At 29.7% G+C, this 20,514-nt stretch overlaps 1 protein-coding gene across 1 annotated transcript in view; it reads left to right on the top strand.

Annotated features, from left to right (window-relative positions):
* The window catches only part of LOC118179510 (U3 small nucleolar RNA-associated protein 14 homolog A), a 121,929-nt gene that overhangs the window by 28,518 nt on the left and 72,897 nt on the right, over window positions 1–20,514 (top strand). The window contains exons 2-9 of the mRNA XM_085819293.1: window positions 2,923–2,959; window positions 7,280–7,365; window positions 7,909–7,967; window positions 10,899–11,041; window positions 11,140–11,217; window positions 12,087–12,164; window positions 13,633–13,755; window positions 15,168–15,262. Coding sequence (XP_085675419.1) covers window positions 2,923–2,959; window positions 7,280–7,365; window positions 7,909–7,967; window positions 10,899–11,041; window positions 11,140–11,217; window positions 12,087–12,164; window positions 13,633–13,755; window positions 15,168–15,262 — 699 coding nt within the window. The remainder of the gene's footprint in view (window positions 1–2,922; window positions 2,960–7,279; window positions 7,366–7,908; window positions 7,968–10,898; window positions 11,042–11,139; window positions 11,218–12,086; window positions 12,165–13,632; window positions 13,756–15,167; window positions 15,263–20,514) is intronic.

A 20,514-nucleotide genomic window follows, 5' to 3' on the forward strand; every position in this document is an offset into this window, starting at 1 on the left:
TAGAAAATATTTTACGGAATTACTTCACTTCGTAGACGTTTTTTTAAGCTTCACCATATTTCTTAAAGAGAATCTCAATGCTAGTTCCATTTCCAAGCTGTTTATGTACCTTATTTTTCATGCTTTGAATTATATTTAGAAAATTATTTCACTTGGTTATAGCTGAAAATGCAGTTTTTTTATTGAAGAATTTAAGGGTAAGAAGAGAATTATGTCCTTTTCTAATTATTCTTGAAGCATTTAAATTTAAAAAAAAAAAAAAAAAGGGCACATTAATACGGATCACTGAACTAAAGTGCTCGATACAGGACAGATTAATTAGCTACTAAATTTTGATTTTCGTTGAGTAAAAATGAATTCATCTGCATTCTATAAGAAAGTAAATATTCAAAAAATGTTTTATTTTCCTATTCTCGCAGTCATAATATTATTCTTAAATATTCAGCTAATTCATATTCAAATATTCCAATCCACTACAATAAGTAATAAATCGATACAGTAAATAAATAATTAAAATCAATTAAATGGAATTTTAATTGATTTTAATTGCCATTTTCCCTCTGATAAACCCCTCTTTAGAGTTCAATAGCAGTCGATCAGCTTTTGTTAGGGGTTCATTTTTCTTTATGGTATGCTTACGTTATATATGTATGTATTATGCATTGCTCATACTTGTCAGTTGCAGCTTTTAATATCTTTTGGAAAAAAATCAATATGAGAATCCAGAAAATGATTCTTAGCGACGCTAAAACTATTATTACTAGGCACTCTCATGCCATAGTGTTTAAAAAAAAATCCCATTGTTTAAAGGTAGATTCTATGCTCATATTTTAGTCTAAAATTAAAAGATGCGAGTCAAAATTAAGGGGGTTGCCCTTAGAAAGCCTCAATTAGAAGTAGTTATATGAAATGTTAATCAATACTTATAATTTTACGGATTAAACACTTATTCCCTATTTGATCACGTGTATGGCAAACAGATATTCGTCATTCATAAAGAAAAGAAAGGTGAATCAAAATGAGTTTTCAAGGCCTTTTGTATACATTAGCAATACTTATTCTCGTAATAACAGATACGTATGTGTTATTCTCTTCGTAATTTTCAGTACATATATTTATATTTATAATTAAGAAATCTTTTGAAAGCAGCGTCAAACAGCTGTCAAAATTATATTTTAAAATTGTTATTTAGAAATGCGCTTATAATGGTTTTTATATTTACGAAAGATACTTCCCGTTTACTCAGGCTCACTGTATTCAAGTCGATAGGACCAATTGAATGGAAAGATCGATTTCTTAATTCATTTCCAAGTTTCAAATCGGAGGAATGGACTCGCGAATAAAATGGCACATTAAAATACGGTCACTGAACTACAGTGAGCTATGAAAATTTTAACAAAGGTTTCGTACTTTATCTTATGAAAACAAAATATCAGAATCTAATTAAATGTTTCACTTATTAGAAAAATAGAAAATATAAATATTTGTGAATAAAAAGAAATTATCTTTAAAAAAATAAAATTTAAATGAAAAAAATAAAAGAATTACAAAATATTGCAGAAATTACATAAAATAGCGAATAAACTTATTCGGCACAAGCTCGCTAAATATAAAACAGATTGTACAGTCAGAAAGCTCGCCTTGTCACAGAAATATACTGTTCATCGGGTTTAAAGGTTATTCAGACTAAAGTGCGAAGTTCAGTGAGTAACTTGTATTTTCCTTTGAATGGATAAACTAGCCAAAAAATTGAGCACTTGACAATTAGATGCAAATTTAACAGATGGGAGCACTTGACAATTAGATGCAAATTTAACAGATGGATTGAATGAACCCTACTGCAACGTACCACTTTGTGTAAGCATTTTCGTGGATTTCCTTAAGGTATGTAAATATGAGCCCATTTTCCTTAGAAATTCTCCATGAAATCATACCTAGCCAACCCTCATATGTTTTGCCATATTCAACACAAAATCATTCTTAAGATGATTAATTAATTTTATGTTAGATGATACGAAGCTTTTCAAAAACTAGGATGCTTTCCGTAAACAATTAGTATTAATAAGGGCTGTTCAACTGGAATTAGGTTGGATTATTTGTTTATAGCAGTGCTTTTCAGCCGACTTACATGTACCTGTATGTATTGCTCAGAGGGGGGTGGAAGGAAATTCCTGAACGAAAACAATGTAATAATGAAATGTTAATAAACAAATAAATATAACTTTTCGTATCTTATGTAATTTGTCACCATTCTGATACCATGTGCATCATTTATTTCTGATATACTGATACTGAATGAGACCTAAAAACAATTTTTGTTTTAAATATATCTCCCCTTATGATCCCTAACACAGCCCTTTACTTTCCCCTTCCGTAATTAACGTCAGTCTCCTGCTCTTGACCGCATTTGCCATGCCACCACTGAAATATCATCAGACGTGGTGGAAATTCATCTATAACCATGTTTGTATCAAAGTGAGGTATATATACTTTGCTGATTATAATTGTTAATTATAATCAGATGATAATTATTATCTGTTAGTGCATTTCTGGATGTTAGTTATTAGTAATTAGATGTTGGTTACATTACCTGTAATTAATTTCTCATTTTCTTCTAGCTCACTTTTTTGCAATTTGACTTTAGCTTAGTTAATTTTTTTGTTTGGAGATATTCAATTACTTTAGACATGCCCATTTTACTTGAAGTAACTTATCTAGGATTATTCATGCCAATATATATTAGAGATGCATTCTGACTTTCACTTGGAATTTTTATATATGTGTATTTATAAAAGCATTCCTTACATACACTTTTTCAGTTATTGAAAAGACCCCCTTTGTGTTTGCATTTGTTGAAAAGAATTTGCATAAATATTCTTTATCTGATTTTTTTTTTTTTTTTTTTTTTTTTTTTTTTTTCAGTATGGAAACAATGGAGAATCAGACTGAAGATACTTTAGTATGTATTGCCATTTGCTAATCTATTCAAACATTTTCTTAGTGCATTACTTTTGAATAATTCCCCCCCCCCCAATTTTTTATTTCATAAGGAAGCATTTTTCATATCATAAGGATCTCAGATTTCAACATTTGTTAACTTCATGGAATCCAATCCATATCATCACTGCAAATTTGTGGTTTTTCAAGAAAGTGCATTTAGAATTTTTCCTTTGTTTAGTTTTGAGAAAAACTTTTTAATATCTTCAGTGTAATATTTCATTTAGTTTACTGTATAGATATTAAGAACATAACCTAGAAGTATATGTATATATTTTTAATTTGCTTTTAAAATTTCATATGTAGATTCCATTTTTATGCCTAAAATAAGCTGTCAAAAACAGCAATGCCAAATGGTTTGAAAAGTGTGATGTTATTTCATTGTACATTAACATCTTGTGGAGAATTTTTCGCTTATTAATGAGAGTCATACTAAGAGGATATAAAAGTTAATTAACATTTTTTATTAAATGACACAGATCATTCAGCATCTAGAAGTTGCTGGAATTACTCTTCTTCTGAGTAAAAGTATTACTCAGCCTAATCTCCATTAAGAACAATGTATTTACACCCTTATTGAATCCAAATTTCAAATCCTCTGCGGAAAAATTCTGATATGCACTATTGTAACCACTTCTTTGCAACCATTTTCACTTCATTTATGTCAGCAAATCCTTTTCCCCATAGACTATCTTTTACTAGACTGAAGAAGCAGAAGTCTGAAAGTGCAATATCAGGTCTGTACAATGGATGGGAAATCGCTATCCAGACCAGTTTACCGAGTGTGTGAATTACTGCCAATTATGTTAGAGGGCATGCTTTTTTAATAGTGAATGTTGATCATGTTAAGGTTTAGGATTGGTTTCTTTTTTTCAAATGGCTTCTAGCAGCTCTCTGGCTCTGTCAGTAGTCATGTGGTTAAGACTGCTGAATACAGAGTTCATAAGATTCTTAAAAGTCCTTAGATTTTTTGAAAATGTATTTTGGTCTTTAAAAGTCACTAGTTTTGGTCGAAACCCACGAAAGGTCCTTAATTTTACTCATCAGACATCTATGTCTGTTTTTTTATGACTGCCATTTTGAGCGGGAATTAATATATTGGAGGAGTATTCTTTGGCTGTGCATTGACAAATATGTGTTTGATGGGTTAATCTGTGAATTCTTTCCTACTTTATAATATAAATTGTGGATACTTGGAATTATTATATTTCCTAATATAAATTGTGGATACTTAGCAGGAGGTTCTGCATCAATTAAAACATAAACATTTTGAAATAATTCCTTTTTTCTAAATGAAGAGCTAATAAAATATTACATCAAAAACAACTTTTCCCTTTTGGGGATATGAATTTTTTCATTATGCAGTGCTTATTATCATTTTGCCGATTTCAAGATCAGCTTGTATACAAAAATTTTTATTTGAAGATCTGCTAAACTTTGACAATTTTTTTTACAAACATTTTAATCATCTTGCATTGATAAGTATCATAAAAATAATGATATTATATTAAGATAATACTTAAGAAATAACATTGAAGTAAAACAATTTTATTTTCTCGTGTCGTACTCTAAAGTGATATTACTTTCCACTTTTATAGCTTTTTAACATTTTGATTCTGAAAAATTAACAAAATAAATAAATGGTGTGAAGCAAAGTTTTTGAAACAGCTCTGTAATTATTTTAAGATTAGTTTCATTTCTCTTTTTATATATTTTTTCATAAGAGTTTTTTTCCTATTTACTTGGTTCAGTGTGCATCAGTTTTCTCATGAAAATTCACTTTTTTTCTGAACATTAGATTATGTTTAATTAAAATGCATCCTACTTACAGATTTATTTTATTCTTACAAATTACAAAATTGAAGTTCAGGTCTAGATTAATTACTTTAATTTATTCATTTACTATCTACTTAATATGTCCTTCAGCATAAGTTTGGATCCAGGTGAATGGTTGGGCTGAATGCTTAGTTTTCATGATTTTCCCCATGTGTAACATGAATATGAGCCAGTTATCCTTAGAAAGTCCTCCACAAAGGCATTTCTTAGGCAAATAGCTCTTCTTCTCATTGCAATATTTAAATAACCTAATCTAAACTTGCGACTTTCAGAGCGTATGAATCAATTTAAAAATTTTAAGTGCTAGTTTGCTGCTTAAGCAATACTATTAACTACAGTGTGGCAATAAACAGCCTAAAAAAATATTGCAGTTCATTTTAACAGTTATGTCACAAAGCTAAAAATATTTTGGGATCCACTGCTGACACACTGATGTGAAGTGGCCAGATCCCACCGTTTGTCTGGATATGCTATTTGCTTATTACAGTATGGTCAAATCAAGAAGTATGTTGCCTCTGTGTCCACATTTTTTTTTTTTTTTTTTAAATTACATTTGACCATAGCTCACTTACGCACAAATCTCAGAGAGCCTGCCTAAATCAATTGAATCATCCATTGAAGATTATTGTCTGTAGCTGTAGTTGATGATGTTCTACTGTATAGTTTGCCATCAGTGCTGATTCTAGTGGCTATTCATTCTTCATCTATCTATGCACATTGCTCTTGTTTCTTTTCCTTAACACATTTTATAACCTTTGGTAGATGTCAGACAGACTGTAATATTCTTTTGTTGAGAATTTTGGGATGGCATTTTATTTGCATTTTATATCCATTATTTACTTACATTTTATATCCATTATTTACTTATATATATATTACTTATAATTAAAAAAATTGTTACTATGCACATGTATAGCAAAAAAAAAAAAAAAAAAATCACATGAGTTTTAGTAATGACACAAACCATGCCATATTTTTGTAATGACATAATAATTTTTGTAATAACAAGTAATGACATATTTTTGGTAAACCATGCCATTTAAAGTTAGCTCTACTTTTAGGTTGCTTTCAGTCTGACTCGTAATAAGGAAAAGAATTGCTTAAGACGTGACTAATTAATTTATTTCACTTGCTTGCACATTAGGCTTGCAACAGATTTTTCCTTCTAATGACAATATATTTTAATTTTGCGTGTATACAAATACTGAAAATACTTGCTGGAATATAAATACTGAAAACACTTGCTGGAATATAAATACTGAAAATAATAAACATTTCTTCAAGATGTTTTAATCAGAGTTGCAAGATTTTACTTGGATAAAGATTTTACTTTTATGTAAATTAAAAGGTTTCAATTAGCAAAATTTTTAGCATTAATTTATAATTGAGATTTTTGGGATTTTAGCTTTTCAGAATTTCAAATTAATGAGAGTTCACTGTACCTTAAAAGTTTTTTAAGCTTCAAGTAGTTAAAATGTATTTAAATGAGAAATAATAAAGATGAGGAGTATATATGTAAGATTAAAAAATATGAAAACTTCCAAGTCCTCTTAGGCAGATAGCCCTAGTGTGCTTCGTAATAATCAACTAGGCCAAACTAATGTGCTTGAAACAGTTATAAAATTATCAATAATTTAAGTTTCAGTGGCGCTAGGCCTAATGAGGCCGCCATTAGTTTACACCTGTTGCTAGTCAGAGGAGAATGTTAACGAGTAGCGCATGCTCATTATATAAGTGGCGCTGAATCATCTGTGTAAAACTGTTTCTTTTTTTATTCGTTTAATGTTTTAATACATCGTTTTAGATTTATTATAGTATTTGAATAGAACTTGTAGCAAGGATTAGATCATTCTTCAGATGATATAATTTTTGTGCATTCTGAGTTATAAAATGAATGAGATGTAACGCGGCTGATATACGAGCAATATTTGTCATAGAATGGATGATCGGAACGCAAACAGCGAGCTGCTAAGTAAGTGAATGGTATAAAAAGGGTTGATCCTCGTACGCAACGGCATTTTATACCGTGGATTGTCGAGAGGATTGCTGCTTATACAAACCATGAAATTCCAAGAATTAGTTGAGGTGGTCCCATAGCTCACCCACCAAGATCGCAGGATCTCTCGTATTTGATGCCAGATATTCTGAGTTGGGGAAATATGTAAAGTTTCTTCAATTAGTCGTCAACATCATATTAGAATTTGGGTAAGGGAAGTTGGGTAATATCATTTGGTGTATCATTTCTTAGTTATACGTGAAGTTGTAAGTTAAATTCACTCTTTAGCTACTTGGGCATGATATCAGAATTAGCTGGTTAATTAGTTCTAATATGACTCAACCTTGTGTATCATGAACTTGTTATAAAGCTATAAAAGTTTGTATTGTATTATTTATTTCTCCCTTTCTCCCTTTTGTTACTGTTCAATAATTTGCTTTTTATCTCTAGATGCAGGAAGAACATGCTGAAGTACATGATACTCCTGAATTAAATTCCAGTGATATTCTTAACAGTAAAAAGGAAAAACGTAAAAGGTAGCAACTTTCATTCATTTTTTTCAAAAGGCATTCAGGTTTTGTTTTGAATGCAGGTTTGTAATAGTTTTAATGTGTAGCTGTATTTTTGCAGCCTATTAAAAGAAAACAATTTGTGTAATTATTAGAATTTGTGTAAAAAAGATTGCATAAATGCTAATGTATTAGAAAGTTATGTACTATTGCTTACCATTCTTTGTATAATGCCTGCTGTTATAAAATATATTTAAGATACTGTGAAAAATAAAAATTTTATGATAATAAAAGAATTGAATTTCCCTTTTGTCTAATACACTCCAATCCACTCCCATTATTTTGTCCAATCCACTCCCATTTATTTAAAATTGATACTAATGTAATAACTAATACTAATGCAGTATAACAATAATAGTAATAATAATTGTTCAGAGGGAACTATTTCAGATATCCTTTAAAGCTGGTTATTTTAATGTAACTCTTCATTGTTATAATATTTATATGTTCATTATTAATCATGTTCTTTTTTTATAAAATTTATTTTTATTTTCCTTTCTCTTTTACTAGAAAGGTGGTTCAGAGATCTGAGCCAAGCCTTAATATCACAGAATTTGATTTAACTGAAAGTAAGTGAAAACGATTATTCATTGCTGAAAAACCTTCAATTATCTTTTACTTCGTTAAATTTATTGGTACTTACTTGCTATCCCATCAACCACAAAAATTGGTGAATATCATGTCAAACTTCCATCAATCATTCCAGCGGAAGTTTAAAGGAATAGATCACTGTTTATTTAGTTAGGTAATTAACAGACATAAATTATGAATATAGAATATAAAAACCTTAAATAAACAAGATTTGAGAAACAAATTCATTAAAACTTGCACTTGCGGTTAAAAATTCCTAGTTGCAGTTAAAATAGTAACAAAATGGTAATTTTTTGTAAGTTGATGGCACATTAATTTGTTTAAATATAAATCAGACTGTTGTGGAATTTCATAGTGTTTGTTCTTGCACAGTTCTGTTGAACTCTCACATACAAATTTAGGCCAGAGATTAACATTCAAATGTTCAAATTCTACACTCGTAATTCATTAATTTTGTTGTAGCCCTTCTTAGAATCTGAAAAATTTATAAGTCTTATCTTCTGTATGTTCTTATATTCTACTTTGCAAAACTAAACTGAGTTATTGAGGATTAACCAGACTAACATAAAACCAAGATCAAATCAAGATGTGTTATGATGTTATGCTTTCTGTTATTGGTACTAAATCACACTGTTCAATGACAATTTTTATCTGTTGAAAATAGTCGATGGAAAATATTGTAACTAGCAGTCTTGACAGGGGGGAAAAAAATGACTTTGGAAGTTTTTATCTAATTTTAAATTGATTCAAAAAGCAGCTTAAATAAAATTCTTAATAATAAATAATTCATAAAATCATTGTTCAGTAGAATGATTCATATCTGTTAAAGAGAATGATTTCACATGCTGTGATTATTTAGTCTTTTCGGGATGGGATTTCCATTATATTGGCCTTAGTATTTCCCTGTTTGAAAGGGTCTACTTAATATTCATATCTTCACTCCCATTTCCCAAGTTGGAAGGGTGGGCTGAACTGTTAAGTTTGATGGAATCTTAACGCTTATCACTTTCAGAGATCTTTGTGTTAAGGATCCGGTTTTCCATATCAATCCCTTTTTAGTCTTGCAGCTTCAGACTTTGGATAACCTCATTTGTAAATCATAAATAGGGCCTTGTATTTCTTTGGAATATTCCGTATCTTTGGAAGATTTCTTGGGGTTATTTTGCTTCATTTTATAGCTATATTATGAAATGGAAAAGACAACTGACTGAAGAAAAAATGTGGAAGCTTCTACAAGAGTTTCTGAACTGCTAAATTATATAACATCATAAAACACAGAATCATAATACAAGGTACTGAAGATAGCAACTATCTATCTTCTAACTTATTCTTTCAAAAACTATATATTCTGCACAATTTCCCATTCTGGTTTGAAAGCTTTTTACTGTAAGAAAATTGCAATAGGAAATATATGAACAATGTATTGAAATAAGTCACTAAACACTTCATATTTTAAATTCTTGATAGTTTTCACTCAAATTTATAATGTTTATTTAGACTTCAAATTTTAACTTTTCTGCAATTTAAATTTTAACATTTTCATACAGTTTAAATTTTTAGTCATTTTCAGTGGCATTATTTTTTTATTTTTTTAATCATTCCTTTTCACGGGAAAATGTATAAATAATTCAAATACTTTTTAATAAAACATACAACAAAGCAAACTAAAAATTACAAAGTATATGACAGTAAGTAACTTTTCTGTTTTTTTTTTTTTTTTTTTTTTTTTTTTTTTTAATTTTATTTTTTTATGAAGGCCATTAATGTTTTTAAATTTAAGAAAATAAGTTTGAGAAATCAATGAGAAAAAATTTCAGATGTATTAAAAAAATTAGATGAAAACCTGATAAATTAAAAAGATTAAAAATATCTATAAAATAATGAAATATAGAGGAGTTTTATAACATAATTTTAAAATAAAAAATATAATAGAATTAATTTTTTTAGCACCGAGTTTGGTAGGATAAATTAAAATCATTATTTAAATTAAATAAAATCATTATTTAATTTTTTTAAAAAAGCTATAATATGGGGCAACAGTAATGACATTTTCTGTAATGGAAATTAACATTCTCTTCTAAATATCCCTGAGTAGTCTGATATGGAATCAACTTTAAATTTTTCCTCCATAAATAAAAGCATATAACAGTTTAGTTGATAGTTTGTACATTTCCCTTCCCTTTGTGGCCCACCAGCGGCCGAGCGGTAAAGTCGCTGAACACAGGTAGTTTGGTCCGAGGTTTGAATCCCGCGAACGGGCTGGCTGCATGGGTGTTTTCGTGGTTTTCTCCATGTGTAATGTGTATATGAGCCAGTTTCTCTTAGAAAGTCCTCCACGAAGGCATCCCTCCCCTTAGGCATACATTCCTTGAGGCTTTGCCGTAATTGAATAACCTAACCTAACCTAACCCTTCCCTTTGATTTTAAGATCTTACAGGCATCAAGTCTCCGACCCTGAAAGGTTAATTAGTGCAACCCTTGATTGCTTACTAAAATTTATGTAAAAAGAAAGTTTTAAAATAAAGGATTTATACTATCATGTTACTGTTGTATGCAGGTTTATATTTTTTATAATATCATAATATTGTTTAAGTAATTTTGTGTATAGTAATTAATGTATAGTTTCCATTGAATTTGGTTTAGTTATTTAGGGAATATAGCATTGTGTAACATAATGTGTACTTATCAAAATCAAATGACCATAAGTCTGCTTTGAAAAATTTCCATAAATACAATGAATGACATGTTTGCCAAGAAACTTGTGAAGGAATTTAAATAAAAAAATAAATATGTAATGTTTTTTGAAAAATAATTTAATTATTTTTTGAAAAAATTTTGATGTTTAAAAACATATTTATAAACTATATCATTGGGTGTTGTAAATCACTACTTAATTTCTTTTTCTCTAGTTGGTAAAGAAAAGGTGAAATTGAAAGAATTAATTAAGACCTCTCGAAACAACAGTGGACAAATGCTTGTGAAAAAACAGCTTGAAAATGCAAAAAAGTTGAAGCGTCTTTCAGTTCCTCTCAGCAAACCACAATTAGAAAAGGTATGCACATACATATGTGTTAAAAATTTTAATCTTCCTTTTTATCTGTTCTTAAAAATCCTTAACTCTTTTTTTTTTTTTTTTTGCTTTTCTTTCAGATAAAAAGAACTGTTGCATATGAGAAAGTTTGTAATGAAGTTTCTAAATGGGATCCTGTTGTTAGAAGTAATCGTACGGTAGGCATCTTTTTTGTTGATCGTATCTTTTAGTTGGTAGTAATTTTTAATTTTAGATTTTTTTAGAAAGTTATACATTTTCAAAATATTTCTTTTAAGGCTAAGAAAGATTATGAATTATTAAATGTTTCTCCAGCTTAAAATTGTTTTCATCACAGATAACATTCTACGAGCAAAAATTTTATCCTTTGTAACTTTTTTCAGTTAACAATATTATGTGAACAAGTTACAGCAAGGGCAGAATACAAATTACATTTATATATGTCCTTCAGAATGTTAATTGGATATTTTATTTTTATTCTAAATTGATTCAATTAATGTAGAATATCTAATCTAAAACTATCCTTGTGTATAAAACCTTTTGGAATGTTGTGATTGTTTAGTGGTTTATTACTACAAAATGTCCAACTGTCAGTTTTACTTCAAATGCTGATCAAAGGATGAGCACCAAATTGCTACAAAAATATGATTTTAAGGAATTCTACAGATTTGCACCTTCTGTCTCTTATGATTAGGAAATAAAAACCATTTTCTGTTCATTGTGCTCAAAATTCATATCAGACTGCATGGTTTATTTGAATAAAAAGCCTCCTTGCATTTAAATGATAATATTTTTTCTTATTCATGTGCTTTGCATAAACTAGTCTTCTTCCCTTCATGACCAGATAATTTCTTCATGTTATATCAATTTTAAGTCACTTTTTTAAATGTATTTATTTAAAAATCAATAATGGGAATATTTTGAAATTGCATACAGTTTCAAATGAATGTGACATTTGTATTACTGAGTTTAATTATTTTTTGTTTTTTGCCATTTTATTTTGTCACCTTTTTATAGTTTATTTTGTTTTCATATTTTTCTCTCTTAGGCTGATCAGATTGTATTCCCTTTGAAAAAGGAAGAATTACGCCTTGAAAGTCTTGATAGAGTTTCTGAAAACTTTGTGGTAAGTTGTTACTTTTTTATGATATGAAACCTAATATGTATAGTAGAAGATAAAAACTAATATATATTATGTGTTTATTTCTACAGTAAAAGGTATTTGAAAGCTGCATTATGATGATCCAAAAGTTAAAAAAAAATTCAATAAAAGCTATATATATATATTATATGTCAAGCAGGGCAGTAATTACAATGCAAGCTTACTACAATTTCTATATATATTATATGTACATACATGCACACCCTGTGTAAGGATAGTGAAAAGATGTACATTAATCAAGCTTATATCATAAAATATGAAATCATAATAGAAATTTTTCTAACAATGTTTTCAATCAGCAGTAGATATTAAAATATCTGAGCGAGTTAAAATTATGAAATTAAAATATCTAATTCTATATCCATAGCAGTTTAATTAATTCTCTATTAAAAACTGCCCCACTATTGGCTGAGTGTTTAAGACCACTGAATTTTGGGAGTTCGATCCCAGGTAAACAGGCTGGCTGCGTGGGGTATTTTATTGTTTTCAACTGTTTAACATGAATACATTACAAATTTCCCTGAGAAAATCCTCTGTGAAGGCATTTCTTAAGCAGACAGCCCTTGTATGCTTTGCCACATTCAAACAGCTGAACCAAATCTATGTTAAAAACTCTTATCATTATTCCATGATTTGTATTATAAAATGTGAATAATATGCTTTCCCGATAAAAGTGGCAATAGGTTTATATAAATTTTTAGGAATTGAAAAATTCAATTCCATGAAGGCCAAAGCTTTTTGTTTTTTTTAATACGATGTCCTATATGTATATATCTTCCATAACCTTAATTTTTAGAACTATTTCCTTTGAATTCTGTGATTAGGAGAATGACTTCTCGAAGTGGAAGAAATCTGAAGATTATGTAAGTGTTATTATGCCTCTTAAAGGCTAATAATTAATTCAAGTAAACAATAAACTATTTTAAGGAATATATAAAAATGTAAAGATATAAATAAAACAGCATATGAATGATCAGATTTGTTAATGAGAAAAAATATTTTTGCTCATTTACAAATTTAAAGTTGTTGAAGAAAGTTTTGAATTTTAATTTTGTTGAATTTTTCATTATGAGAGTTAATTGGAGTCTTCTATTAGATAGAGTTAGTTACATTGTGAAAGATTAATCTCTAGTGTTTTAGTATGAAAGTTTGAATCTGTAGATGCAGAATTTTTCCTTATGATAATATAAAATCTTTGAGTTAAATGTACACAATTAAAATTGATAGACCTTCAGTGTACTTTTTTTAATCTTCCAGTTTTATTCCATGTTATGTTTAACAAAATATATTACCTTGAGAATATATTGGTGTTTAAATCATTCATAAACCATTTAAATTATAATACTTTAATACTACATATTGTGCATGGTATGTATATTTTTTTTAATTTAAAAATTTGTTTAGGATTATGGTATTATTGTTATTATTATAGACAAAGCACCCGGTTGAAGTAGCTGTTTCAGAACTTCTACAGAAGAGTGAAAATATTCTGGATAAAGAAAAAGTACTTACTCCTGCAGAGGAAAAAGCTCTACAAGCAATGAGTTTAGAAGAGGTAGCTTATTTCATTTAAATATGTTACATATGTTATATTGGGGACTTTTATTAATTTGCTGTTTATTTTTCTTCTATAAATTGTTACAATAAATTCAGTAATTAAAATTTTGTGCTATCAGTTTACTTTTGCTACTGTCTCTGGTCAACTGAGATTTCTTGTTTATATAGTGCGCTAATAATAATTAACAATGAATTGAGAAGTTAGATATTAAGATAGTAGTAGCAATTAATAATGGTTCTCTTCTGTTATCAGTACTTTATTCAGGAATGTAAGTATGTATGCATGTGTGTGTGTGTGTGCATGTATGTGTGTACACAAATATACATACTTATGTACATATGTAAACTGCGCAAAAAGGGGAATATCTCCCGTTCTACTGGGCCGATTGACGAAATTCATAATAACGTAAGAACTTAAAAATAATTTACTTACATTTGAATGTGATATCATTTGTATTTTGCAATAATAAGATTAATATTTTATTTCTTAACAAATTTATTATCAATATTCATTCATTTCTGTCGTTTTTCATGCCCAAAATGGTAAAATAATGGATGTCGTAAAAAATACAATGCGTGCATGCTCATGTAAAATTGCCAAGCGTGCGTGCTGAAAGGTTAAGGAAAGAGATTTGCTCTTGAGTATTGACATCTTTGATCTGCTTCTCAAACATCAAGAAAATACTCAATTTTTTAAGTGAATCATAATTGGTAACAATAAATAAATTGTTTTACAAAAATGTGGAAGGCAAATGATCATGGAGTAGAAGAGATGAGTGGCTCAAAGCACTTTGAAAGCTAATATTAAACAAGCAAACAACAACAAAAAGAAAGGATGCTTTCTGCTTTGTGGGATTTTGATAGAATTTTCTTTCCCCCCTTTTTTTAAACTTTTACCAGTCAGTTCCACAATTAATTCAAAATGTGTACTACCATTAATTGGACGAATTGAGTGATATCATTAGATAGAAAAGGTGAAGTATTTTACCATGATATTACTAGATTTCAGCCAAGTTTAATAATTCATCAGAAGCTGGTACTAAGCATAATCTAAAAAATGAAGCCTGTGAATGGCTGAAAAGTTACAAAGTAACTAAGTAGGAAATGGAGAGAAATGGGGTATATAACTAAGATTAAATAAAAAGAAAATGGCTTAAATTTATCCAAAAGTTAAAAAGTCAAAACAATATTACCCTAAGAAGATTCTTCAAAACTTAATTGTCTTGTAGATAAATACAACAAATGAAACCAATTTCTTATTTAAAGTTTTCAGTTTGATTATTGTTGTAAAAAATAATGTAAATGTCACCAGACTTAATGTCTGCATGTTTTCTATGTAGTATGGTTTTAAAATTGTTTAAGCTGTATTTTAATTAAATATATTGGCATATTGTTCCCTTTTTTATGTAGGCTAAATTAAGGCATAGTGAACTAATGAAGCATAGAGCACTGATATCATATAAAGAAGCTAAAGCAAGGAGGCAAAATAAAATAAAAAGTAAAAGGTATGCCATTAGCTTTAAGTAGTGTTTATAAAGTTTTAATGCTTTTCCTCTTGCCAGAATAGTTTTATTTAAAAAAAAAAAAAAAGTTGAGAACATAATATTTATGTCACATTGAGAACTTCAGAATTAACTTTTCCATTTAAAATAAGTAAATAAATATGTAGTTGAAACTAAGCAATTTTACTGGAAGATTGAAAAGTTTGAAATATATTTTGGTTCCATAAACTATTGCAGTAGTTGAAATGTTGGTCATGTATGATTGCAGCACCTGTTGGGGGGTGAGCATCACTGCAGATTATTAATGGCATGTTATTTTTTCTGAATGTCACTGATAGTCTCAAAGTAAATTTAAGTTGCTCTTATAAGTGGTAAAAGAGGCTTCATAGTGTATTGAAGCCCAGATAGTCTTGGTGAGATCTGTACGGTGATAGATTTAAATCACAGCAATATCTTTGATTTTATTTATTAATCTCTTCATAAAAAAGAACTTATTTATTGAATATTACATCCTATTGTGAATTCTAATCTACTATAGCAGTGTTTCTTAATCTTTTTTCAAGTTGGGAAAAGTTTATAATTTTCAAGTTTATAAATTAAAATGTTTTTTAGATTAATTACTTTAGTCCTCTTCGAAAGCAGTTTTTTGTTTTCAGAATACAAAAGTGTGGTATTCAAATGTGCGGCAACAGGATGGCAAGAAGCATCACGGTCATAGTGCTTTAAATTCCTCTTTTGTTGCTAAGAACAGAATAGGAACTCCATAAGTAGAGTAACCAGTAATAAATTTCCTAAAACATCAGCCTTGAGAGAAAAAGTTATAGACAATTTAAATGTGTAATTTCTTAAATCTTGAGATTTTTCAGTTACAGTGTGATGTATGCAGTTAATATGAATATTTTGTTGTTATTTATTTATTAAATTTAAGAGGACTACAAGGGCAGCTTCAAGAACTGCTTCTAGTAACAGATCACAGATTGAGACACAGGATTCTGATGAATTTCTGCCTAATTCATGTTGCAAACTAAAACCATCTATTGGCATCATCTTCTCTTAACTTTAGCTTAAATTGAACCTTCTGTGGATGTTATTTTCTTATATGCAGTAACTAAGAATTAAATTTTGCCTGACTTTTATGTCTAAGAATGTTCAATGCATGCTGTGTTGAGGACTGTTCAATGAAGAAAAGTCGTATATCCATTTCTGTCATTTGTTGCAGTTTTTGCATATCCACTGCAATGTTTATCATGTACCAATCCAACTTTACTTATATTTTTTAATAATTCAGTAAATGCATAGGGGATAATGCTGACTTTGTTGTGTAAAATTTTTTCAAGCTGATCAATTTTTAATGCACAAGAACTTCTTCCACTGTCTCTAAGGATGATTTGAGTTCATTCTTAAAAGGTTGATGTTCCTGGATCATCTGGAATAATTATATAATTTATACAGTGAAAAGTCTTTAATCCGGACTCGTCGGGACTTCGGCGTGATCGCTTTTTCTGGATTATAGATCATCAGTTTAAATCTGGTAAGATGGCATACAAAAATTATAAAATTAAAAATATGAAACCGTAATTTATGAAATAAAGAGCAATTATGATCTAAAGGTTATCAAAATTTACAAAAAAAAAAGCTTAATATTTAATTGTTTACTTTATTGAGCATTTCTTTAAGCGCGCATGCGTAAAACATACATTACGCATAGTCGAAATTAGAAAATTGCAACCAGAAAACTATTTGATGTGTATTCAGGATATTTATAATGACGAGGAATTTGATTTAAATCATATCAAAGACGGAGTACATTGAGATGAAATACTACATTTAGTAAGTAATTATAAGCCGAATAAAATAAAAACATCTGCCCTGAAGATAAGGATAGTGCTGACAGATCAACTTCCAGTTCATTGCGCGTCGCGATGTTTCTCTCTTGCAGAGCAGCGTGAAATTGATAAACAGATTTCGGAATGGTTAGAGAAACATAGGATATGCCTTTAACCATTTTTTGAAGCAATTCCACTTTTTGTTTAATGGATATCGAAATATGCTTTCTCTTTGTAGATCCTTTGGCAGCTCCAGAATTGGAAACTCTTTTTGACATAATCGAAAGTTCAAGCTTACTTTTATAAAATTGCTCTAACGACTGTTAGAGCAATTTTAATAATAAATAATAAGCCGGATCCAGTTAGAAGATTAAGGAACAATGCAATGTGGAACATTAACTGAAATAGATAATTAGGTAATTTTAGCTTAGCTTATACCAACTGTTATACATTAAATGCGCATGCGTAAACACATATGCGCATGCGCAGAAAGTTTGTAGCTTTGAGGTCCGGATTATAGATCATTCCGGATTATGGACGTCCGTATTAAAGATTTTTGACTGTATTACCTTTGGAGGTTCTTATCTTCTCAATAAATAATATTAGAAAACTATGCTATTGTGTCTCTGGAAAAAATCCAAAATTTTATATAATACATATTTCATGTGTTATATATACCCTTTCTCATTTGTTAGCAAGTTTCAAGATGATCATCTTTAACACATTGACTGCCAATTACGTGCCAGCGCATGAGGTTTTGTTATCAGCAAGGAGCCAGTCACGTGCCAGCATGTGATGTGGGGTGATGTCTCAGCAGCCAGTCACTCGCTGGCACAGGAAAATCCTGTACTTGTTATTCATTCTCCAGTTCATTTGGCATTGCATGCAGGGCATTTCTTCTGGTATTGGCATGGAGTGAAAATTAGAAACTACGTATAAATAATTGCAGTTTCGAAATTATTGTTTTATTTTTTTATTGAAAGTATAATCTTTTAGTATAAGTTATAGAGATGATAGTGCAGGGCTTTCGTGCCCGAAAAAAAGAAAAGTTTAATATAAAAAGGCTCTTATGGATGATGAAATAGCAGATTTATTGGCTGAGCTATCGGACGAGTACCCGAACGACTTTAGTTATGACAGTGACGAAGAATTCGTTCCTCCGACTGGTACCCATGATATTTTGGATTCTGATGATGATGAAACACGAATTGTGGAAGAGGCTCCATGTCAGCAGGATGATTCAATTATGGCGGAAAACGATTTAACATCAATGAAAAAATTTCCTTTCATAAAATCTAAATGTTTGCTCCAACCTGTTTCAGGTAACAATCCTATAGATTTCTTTTGTCATTTTTTCACTGATGATATCTTGAAAGAAATAGTTGCTGAAACTAATGATTATGCTCATAAAGTACTTTTTCGCAAGGAAAAAAAGAAACATTCTCGCATCAATGCTTGGAAGAGCTCCGCAAAAGAGGAACTCTTGGTATTTGTGGGATTGATCATACGTATGGGAACTATACGAATCAACCGCATACAAGATTACTGGAAAACAGATTCACTGTTTGGTTTACATGTATTTTCAGAAAATATGAGCAGGAATCGGTTTTTGTTGTTACTGAAGGCAAAAGTCCCAGATCAAAATATGAAGCTTCCAAAGGATAGACTGTATAAAGTAAGAGATATGGTGAATCTGTTCAACGTGCGAGTATCTGAAATATATTACCCAGGGCGTGAGATTATTTAGATGAATCATTGATATTGTGGCATGGGCGGCTTATATTCACACAGTATATACCAAATAAACGTCACAAATATGGTATTAAGTTGTACATGATCACAACCCCTGATGGTATGGTTCTGAAATTTATGATATATACAGGCATGTTGGATGATTCTGGTGGAAAAGAACATGCAAAAAATTTCGTTATGAATTTACTCGAGGGAATGCTGGATGTAGGACATAGCATATTTATGGACAATTATTATAATAGCTATGAACTGTCAAAATGTCTTGCTGATAGGAAAACTCATTGCACTGGGACGATCAGAAAGATATTTCCGAAAGAGGTAAACGAAAAAAAAAAACTGAAGAAAGGGCAAACTGTAGCAAAGTATGCTAATGGTGTGATGATTGCAAAGTGGCAGGATAAGAGAGATGTCACTTGCATTTCCAATGAATATAAAAATGATATGGCGGAAATAACAAACAAAAGAGGTGAAATTAAATCGAAACCTCTACCTGTAATTCAATATAATAAATTTATGGCCAGTATTGATAAGCAAGATCAGATGCTTGCTTATTATCCTTGTGAGAGAAAAACAATTAGGTAGCCCACGAAAATATTTGTGCATATTTTGCAAATAATGAACAATTCCCACCTTATCTATAATAAGTATTCCAGTGAAAATACATCACTGTATGACTATTGTTTATCCGTGATACAAAATTCACTGAAACAGCCATCTGTTCTTCGTGCTCCTGTGTGTGATCAGTCTGAATCTGAACATGTGCTGAGTACACGGGAAGAAAAAAAAAAGAAGGAAAAATTCTAAGAAAGCAATGCAAAAGTTGCTATTCCCAAGGGAAACGTAAAGATACAACATATGTTTGCAAATTTTGTGAAGGATCTTCCAGGTACTGCTTAGATTGTTCAAAGATAATACACAAATAACATTCTATATGTATCTGTATAATGTCTTTGTAATTTTCTTGTTATAAATTCCTTTGTAATATGTATAATTGTCTGTAATACATATTGATATAAAATAATGCGTACTGTCACTTATTTTTCTTATTTATATTTATTTTTTACATTCCACGCGCCAGCACGTAATGTGGCATTTGGGGAAAATTTAGACATGTAGTGCCAATCACGTACTGGCACGTAATTAAAAAATTCTTTAATAAAAGGCTTAAATAATACTTAAGTATCACATAATTATCTTTTATTAATATTTTTAAATCATATTTCTTATAATAAGTATGTTTTCATCTGGATACAGTTTATTTCCATGTGGGTGGCAATAACTATCAATCTAACTCTAGTGACTGGCAGTCAATGTGTTAAGTTAGTGGTCATTGTATTTGTATCCCCATATATATAGTGCATTATATCCATTCTCCATATGCAGTATTTAGTTTTGATACTTGCAGTAAGTTACAAAGCAAAAATGTGTCTTTTTATGGTTTATGGATAATTTTATATCAATTCATTTAATTGATTAAGAATTTATTCAAATTACTTGAACAATCCAATACCCTAAATAGAAATTCTCTGTAAAGCAGAAATTGTGACACCATAGGTGTTTAATAACATCAACTGCAGTAGATCACAGATAAGAATATTGTTAGCTTAGCATTATTATAAAATGTAGGTTGGGTAATTATGCAAATGTTACTAATTTCTTGAGCAGCAATATTTATCC

This window comes from Stegodyphus dumicola, chromosome 6 (genome assembly GCF_044657685.1).
Source record: "Stegodyphus dumicola isolate Sdum_Otavi_A_Nest chromosome 6, ASM4465768v1".
Taxonomy (NCBI): Eukaryota; Metazoa; Arthropoda; class Arachnida; order Araneae; family Eresidae; genus Stegodyphus; species Stegodyphus dumicola.